The sequence below is a fragment of the Megalobrama amblycephala genome, linkage group LG12 (genome assembly GCF_018812025.1).
Source record: "Megalobrama amblycephala isolate DHTTF-2021 linkage group LG12, ASM1881202v1, whole genome shotgun sequence".
In the NCBI taxonomy this organism is placed as follows: domain Eukaryota; kingdom Metazoa; phylum Chordata; class Actinopteri; order Cypriniformes; family Xenocyprididae; genus Megalobrama; species Megalobrama amblycephala.
The window spans coordinates 15645641-15653287 of record NC_063055.1 but is presented as its reverse complement, the minus strand read 5'-3'; the positions used below and the strand labels follow the sequence as shown (position 1 = coordinate 15653287).

The window sequence follows — 7647 nt, the reverse complement described above, 5'->3', positions numbered from 1 at the left end:
TACACTGGACCTCAAGCAACGTGGATTGTGTGCCTCTCCTCTCTTCCTCCAGACTCTGGGACCCTGATTTCCAAAGGAAATGCAAAATTTACTTTCATCAGAGAACATAACTTTGGACCACTCAGCAGCAGTCCAGTCCTTTTTGTCTTTAGCCCAGGCGAGACGCATCTGTCTGTTGTTCAAGAGTGGCTTGACACAAGGAATGCGACAGCTGAAACCCATGTCTTGCATACGTCTGTGCGTAGTGGTTCTTGAAGCACTGACTCCAGCTGCAGTCCACTCTTTGTGAATCTCCCCCACATTTTTGAATGGGTTTTGTTTCACAATCCTCTCCAGCGTGCGGTTATCCCTATTGCTTGTACACTTTTTTCTACCACATCTTTTCCTTCCCTTCGCCTCTCTATTAATGTGCTTGGACACAGAGCTCTGTGAACAGCCAGCCTCTTTTGCAATGACCTTTTGTGTCTTGCCCTCCTTGTGCAAGGTGTCAATGGTCGTCTTTTGGACAACTGTCAAGTCAGCAGTCTTCCCCATGATTGTGTAACCTACAGAACTAGACTGAGAGACCATTTGAAGGCCTTTGCAGGTGTTTTGAGTTAATTAGCTGATTAGAGTGTGGCACCAGGTGTCTTCAATATTGAACCTTTTCACAATATTCAAATTTTCTGAGATACTGAATTTGGGATTTTCCTTAGTTGTCAGTTATAATCATCAAAATTAAAAGAAATAAACATTTGAAATATATCAGTCTGTGTGTAATGAATGAATATAATATACAAGTTTCACTTTTTGAATGGAATTAGAAATAAATAAACTTTTTGATGATATTCTAATTATATGACCAGCACCTGTGTGTATATATATATATATATATATATATATATATATATATATATATACGTATATATATATATACACACACACACACACACACACACACACTGAGCTGGTGCTTACTTTATTATATATTATATTATATTATATTATATTATATTATATTATATTATATTATATTATATTATATTATATTATATTATATTATATTATGTGTGTGTTTCCAACTAGAAAAAGAAAGAAAAAAAAAAATTCTTTGAGCTAAAGAATCTCACTGTCACACAGAAGAGGACAGACAGTTAAGTACTTTTCAACAGGTTTTATTTAGCAGAGATGTGAGCAGAATGGGAATGCAGCACATGTGAGTCTGTATATAGCTGATAGTCAGATGGAGACTTAGCTGGTGGGTAATTCTGGTATCCTGTGTGCAGGTGAATGATGGGTGTCTGTGGCAGGTGAGCAGGGAGATGGATGGTTAGAAGACAGATGACAAGACGGTATCTCAGGAATCGCAGGTGAGTATTCAGGTAAGGAATCTGAAGAGCTTGTCAATGACAAGACCAGACAATGAGTGAGGATGGTGACTGCAGATATAGTGAGTGATGACAAGGGAAATGGTTTGCAGGTGATTGAGGAGTGACACTTGCTGAGAGTGACTGACCTGGTGCTTAGAGTGACACTTACTTTATTATACCATAGTTATTCCAGTTTTGGAGATTTATTTCTTTGTGAAAATGGGCCGTACTTGCTAATATTAAATGACTTTATTGCCCAGTGCCACCTATATATGGTTGTGACAAAGAAGACACTTTGACTGATTGATGATTGCCATGTACTTTTTTGAAAAAAATTCAGGAAAAACTTTTCTTCCTTTTTTTTTTAATCAATAACGTCACTTAACATTTCAAATTTTTGCATAAATCCATGGAATATATGGTGAAATCTTAATGTACACATTAGGATAGTTAGGTGAATTACACTGAAGAGGGTCACCGAAGGATGTGACACCAACAGCAGTGTTTCCACAAACCAAAGGACCTCCTGAATCCCCCTGTTAAGAAACACAGATCAACATGTCACTAAAATGCCGTATCACAATTACAACTCAGTTCATGAAATGATTACATACCTTGCAGGATCCACCGTGGCCATGTGCACACATCATCTGTGAGACTGAATATTTATGTTTTTTTCCCCATTTTTTTTTACATTCTGCATTATCCATTATCTTCACATTGGCCTCCATAAGACAATCACTCTTTGGACCTTTCATGTTCAGACGTCCCCAGCCTGCAACACTACAATCAGGGTCTGTTTTGTTGATGGATTCTTTCTTTGGTAATGATATCCAGTTAACATTTTTGGTTGGTTTAACTTTTTTCTCTAGCTGTAATGTAAAAGCATTCATTAATAACAAATAGATTTATCTTCCATAAGATTAAACCACAGTTTATTAATTCATTTTGTCACTTTAATATGAGGTTAGTGCAGAAAAGCCCTAAGTAATTTTTTTTTTCTTTCTGTAACCAGAACAAGTGTAGATATTTACCTGCAAAAGCATAATGTCATTCATTTTGCCCGGGTACTTGTGGTAAGACTTGACTCTGATGCGGACTGAACCCTCACTGTCATTTTTTAGGTCATGTGCACCAACCACAACTGTTAGTATTTCATTTCTTTTGAAAGAAAGTAGTATTATTTCTCACAGATTTATGCATTCTTTTATAAAAGCATACTGAGCATGCTGATTTAACTCTTTAAAATATATACTACTGTCATTTTATCTAAAATCTTCATCTAAATATTAATAATCAATCATTATAGCAAACAAAAGTCTTACTTCTTTTGACAATGTGCAGCAGTCAAGACAAACTGATCAGAAATGAGGAATCCACCGCAAGTATGATTCTTTTCCTTCTGAAGAGAAACCATGTAAGGTCTGGAGTGAGGTTTGGCTTTCTTGCCGTTCACAATATCCACATTCACATGAGCTGAGAGAGAGAGAGTGCTGTCAGCCAACTTATTCAGCACACAAGAAACATCTTTATGAGGCATCAGCAAAGATGCTGAGAACATACCGACATCTTTTAGGATGGCTGTTTTTGGTCCCACTTTATATTAGCTGGCCTTAATTACTATGTGCTTACATTTAAATTAATCGTTTGATACAATGCACTTATTGCACTTATTTTTATGTATCATCTTTTTATTTCTGACTTTTAGTGCATTTTAAATCTTGCTGTTTGGTTGAAAGAGCTGGGAGAATTAGGAAGTAAGCATTTGTTATCCCTGGATGGAGCTCTGACAGAGTTAGTCTAGGAAGATTTGTCTGTAAGGGTACTGTTTAAACGCACAGCTACCTGACAAATATTTGTACAGTTATCCCTCCTCATGAGGAAGATCCATTTAGATCCACTCTGATAGATAGATCCATTTAGATCTGCTCTGACGAACAACAAAGTTGAATAGAGTTATCCCTGGATGGAGCTCTGGATAGAGTTAGTCCAGGAAGATTTGTCTGTAAGGGTACTGTTTAAACGCACAGCTATCTGACAAATATAAATAGTTATCCCTCTGCATGAGGAAGATCCATTTGATCCGCTCTGATGGATAGATCCGTTTAGATCCACTCTGACGGACAACAAAAAACTCCCTGAAACTTCTTAACTCTTCCATCCAGATAGCGGTATTCTCTGTTTTTATTGTTATTTTTATTTCTTATGCGTTCCATTTTCATTATTATGTATTTGGTTCTTCTTTATGTAAAGCACTTTGAATTACCATTGTGTATGAAATGTGCTATACAAATAAAATTGCCTTGCCTTGCGTATTGTGTACATACATGTTTTTACATTGTACTTAAACCTACCCATGCACCAAACCTGTACCTTCCTTACCCGTATTCCCACCTCAATAACAGCAAAAGTGTTTTTCAATACAATTTGAACACAATAAGTACATTGTACTCATTTGATGTAAGTACATAGTAGTTAAGGCCACCTAATAGTTAAGGCCACCTAAGGCCACCTAATATAAAGTGGGACCCTGTTTTCAACTAATGGAACACTTTTAGTGCGTTTCGGTTGTTTTGGGGGCCTGAAAACAAAATTTTTAAAATGGATTTCAAAGCAAGTTTGTCTCAATGTAAACCACAAAAGCGTGAATTTGTGAAAACGGTGATTTAAAGTGCATGTGGAATACATGTTCAGTCGGTAGGCGCATAGTTTTTCTTTACAAAGTGACATCACCGACTACTGCATAAAACAGCATTTTTAGTCGTTTTCCCGGATCCATGTGAACTGGCATCATTTTGACATTGTCGTCTGTACGCGAAAAATGCAAAGTAAAAACTTCTCTGTTTTTAGTATATTGTTCTCATGTAAACATGCCTTTAGTGATGAATAAGCAGTTGCAATGTGAAGTTCAGTCAATCTCACCAGTGAAGGTCAGGTGTGGCAGCAGAGAGGCCAGCAGGAGCAGAGAGATGATGATGGCCATCATGAAGAAGACAATCAGTGAGCTCTCATGACAAAACACTGTATAAATAAGGGTGGGTGGAGACATTGAGCTGCCCGCAAGTTTTTTTTTTTTCTTCAGTTTGTGGGTGAGTAAATATTGTTCTTCTAAATCTTTGTGGTCTCATTTTCAGGCCACAGATGGTTTGGTCTAGATCTAGAAGTATTAAGCAGGTCAGCATACATTTTGTTACTTGAATATTCTACAATTCATAATTCATATATATATATATATATATATAGAGAGAGAGAGAGAGAGAGAGAGAGAGTCCTTTTAACAGACTGTGATTATGTGTTTCCACAGTTATCACATTACAAATCTAGTAAAGTTTTTCATATTTTCATTTATTTTATTTTTTTTATGAATATAGATCTATAACGCTATACTCTGTGTTATATTACCTTGGCAGTAAATCAAAAAACACAAATGAACGCTGTTGTGAGGGTGTTTTTCTAATACAACTCACTTTGGAATGTCATGGAAACACTATCGTGGCTGTTTTCACTATCATGGCTATTCACCACAATAGAAGTTTACCCATGACAACTTTTGCTTCTGAGAACAATGGAAGTGTAAAAAGGGTCCATTTAGAAGTCTGATTTAGAAAACTAGGTATGTTGACCTCTGCTGTTGAGTTGAGGGAATTGCAGATGTAGATGAAGATTGAATGGATGTCAAACTTGTTCCAAAAAATATTCAGTTGTTCTGACTTTAATAGATACCTTTATCAAAATTAGAGGAAATAACACCTGGAAATTTAGAAGGGAAGGGGCATGTATCTATAATAACATAATGGTTAAATATAGTTCTGAATCAACATTAGATAAATAAAATCCTTGGAAAATGGATATACAAGAAGACATATGGGACAGATTGGAGTCATGCTTGTCTAAAAGCACAAACACAGAAAATAAACACAATGTTTAAATCACTTCACTGTAAATGGTTTATGAGAACGCAGATAACTCCTGTCAAACTTCACCATATGTCCGTTAATATTCCTGATGTGTGCTCTAAATGTTCAGATGAGAAAGGTACACTATATCACTGTCTTTGGAAGTGGTCAAAAATCCAAAACTTCTGGAAGGAGGTTATAAAATGTCAATCAGATATGTTTAACACTAAAGTCCCATTGGAAATTATTGGAAACTGAGGGTGTTGCCATGATGCTACCAAGTGACCTGCTAAATGATTTTGAGTGTGTAATTATATGTGGTTGTGACAACGAGAACACTTTGACTATAATTAATGCTTGCCATGTGATACTTTTATTGAAAGACGGTTTATGGAAGAATTCAAGAAAAACATTTCTTCCTTTTTTAGTTTACATGAAGTCACTTAATATTTCCAATTTCTTTGCGGATCCATTGAATAAATGCTGAAATCTTAGTATACACATTAGGATGCTCGGGTGAATTGCAGAGATATCTATATCCAAAAGACGTGACCCCAACAGCAGTGTCTCCACAAACCAAAGGACCTCCTGAATCCCCCTAGTTGAGAAAAACAGATCAACGCGTCACTAGTGAAACCAGTTTTTACATTATCATAACATCTGTGAATCATCTTTTGTAAATACTTTGCAGGATCCACCACCGCCATATGCACAGATCATCTGTGAGGCCAGGAAGGTCAATTCCCATCTACGCTGACAATCTGCCTGATTTATTGTAGTCACGTTTGCCTCCATTAGACGGTTGCTTCCTGCGCCATTGGTCTGCAGTCTTCCCCAGCCGGCAACAATACAGACAGTATCTGTTCCCACGTCTTCTCCATTCCTTGGTAATGATATCAGGCTAACATTGTTGTTTAGTTTGACTTTTTTCTCTAGCTGTAATTCAAAAATACAATCATTATTAGTAATCGATTTTTTTTCGAGGTAAGTACAGAAGCCCTTAACATTGACAAGTTGAGTTTATTTTTAAGTGCCTATTTATTATAGTGTTTTCTGCTTTGTATAACAACCAAAAAAAAAAAAAAAAAAAAAACCAACATTGATTTTTCAGGTTTTCTGCCTTTTTTTGCCCATTTTTGTTTCTACACAGAGCAATAAATAAATAAAACAGACTCAAAGAGGCATTTGGCAATTTACATAGAAATAACTGAAATCCCTTCAGTAATTTTTAAAGCAAGAAATTGTAATAGAAAATCAAACACAGTGTTTTGTGTCACTGTTTCCTGACTAGATATTCTTTTGAACAACTAAATTTACTACAGGTTGTTACCTTCAAAAGCATGATGTCATTCCGATTAGGCCTAGATGTATAATTTGGATGTGGGATGTAGGACTTCACTCCGATGCGATTTGAACTCTCGCTGTTTCTTAAGTCATGAGCACCAACCACAACCGTCAAAATCGCATATCTGTTGAAAGAGTGTATTGGAAATATGCATTTATGTCATATGATACACTGAATGGTTGCACTAATTTTAACTCAACATTGCAGTTCACACTAAACAAGCTCTTACCCGTTCCAGCAATGTGCAGCAGTCAAGACAAACTGATCAGAAATGAGGAATCCACCACAGATATGATTCCTGTTCTTCTGAAGAGAAACCATGTAAGGTCTGGAGTGAGGTTTGGCTTCCCTGCCGTTCACTATACCCACATTCACACGAGCTGAGAGAGAGATAGTGCTGTCAGTCAACTTATTCAGCATATACCAATTAAGCTCTCTTAAAAAATATCATAATATGCTGTTAAATAATCTTACCAGTGAAGGTCAAGTGTGGCAGCAGAGAGGCCAGCAGGAGCAGAGAGATGATGATGGTCATGATGAAGATGACAATCACTGAGATCTCACTGGCTAAACATGGTATAAATCTATTTTAAATATGGGCGGAGACATTAAGCGGCATGTTACTCCACCTTTTCTTTTTTTCTTAAATATAGGCCTATTGTTGTACGAGCAACACAATGATGAGAAAGTACTGTTCTTGTTAATCCTTGTGGTCTCACATTGAAGCCACAGATGATTTGAATGATTAGATTTAATTTTTAAAAAAGCTTAATTTATTATACCATTTTTGTCTGATTTTATTCTTACGTCTTTCTCCATTCAAGTATATATGAGCCGTACTTGCTTGACTGGAAATTTTACCAAGATGGCCACCAAGTGAATTAATTTGACCCATGCGGACACATTTCTATAGGGTACAACTAAAGTGGTACAGACAAAGGAACAAATCCACAATGACTAGGTTTCTATTCATTTATTTTGAACAGAATTACTGTTTGTTCCACCTTTAGTGGAATTTAGTGGCATTTAGTCCCTCTGAAGTAGCTGGTACAAGTAC

The 7647-nt window shown here is 36.4% G+C and overlaps 2 protein-coding genes across 2 annotated transcripts; both read right to left on the bottom strand.

The window, feature by feature from the left end:
* Nucleotides 1–1154: 1154 nt before the first annotated feature.
* On the bottom strand, nt 1155–4334 carry LOC125280165 (mast cell protease 4-like). Its single transcript, XM_048210499.1, has 5 exons — nt 4272–4334; nt 2675–2825; nt 2384–2510; nt 1964–2221; nt 1155–1885 (listed from the first exon to the last, which is right to left on the bottom strand). Exons 1-5 carry the CDS (start codon nt 4330–4332, stop codon nt 1739–1741), a joined length of 744 nt encoding a protein of 247 aa, XP_048066456.1. The 5' UTR covers nt 4333–4334; the 3' UTR covers nt 1155–1738.
* Nucleotides 4335–5551: 1217 nt separating this feature from the next.
* LOC125280012 (granzyme B(G,H)-like) lies at nt 5552–7443 on the bottom strand. The gene is made up of 5 exons (XM_048210311.1): nt 7065–7443; nt 6820–6970; nt 6576–6714; nt 5930–6181; nt 5552–5843 (listed from the first exon to the last, which is right to left on the bottom strand). The coding sequence occupies exons 1-5, from the start codon at nt 7123–7125 to the stop codon at nt 5685–5687; spliced, it is 762 nt and encodes a 253-aa protein (XP_048066268.1). The 5' UTR covers nt 7126–7443; the 3' UTR covers nt 5552–5684.
* Between the last annotated feature and the right edge of the window lie 204 nt (nt 7444–7647).

Excerpts from the sequence above, each read along its gene's own strand:
- LOC125280165 (XM_048210499.1), bottom strand. The coding sequence starts at position 4,332 with ATGGCCATCATCATCTCTCTGCTCCTGCTGGCCTCTCTGCTGCCACAC. Across the intron at positions 2,826-4,271 it reads GCCACACCTGACCTTCACTG|CTCATGTGAATGTGGATATT; the intron begins GTGAGATTGACT and ends TCTCTCTCTCAG. Across the intron at positions 2,511-2,674 it reads GCTGCACATTGTCAAAAGAA|AAATGAAATACTAACAGTTG; the intron begins GTAAGACTTTTG and ends TTCTTTCAAAAG.
- LOC125280012 (XM_048210311.1), bottom strand. The coding sequence starts at position 7,125 with ATGACCATCATCATCTCTCTGCTCCTGCTGGCCTCTCTGCTGCCACAC. Across the intron at positions 6,715-6,819 it reads GCTGCACATTGCTGGAACGG|ATATGCGATTTTGACGGTTG; the intron begins GTAAGAGCTTGT and ends CTCTTTCAACAG. Across the intron at positions 6,182-6,575 it reads ATGACATCATGCTTTTGAAG|CTAGAGAAAAAAGTCAAACT; the intron begins GTAACAACCTGT and ends TTTGAATTACAG.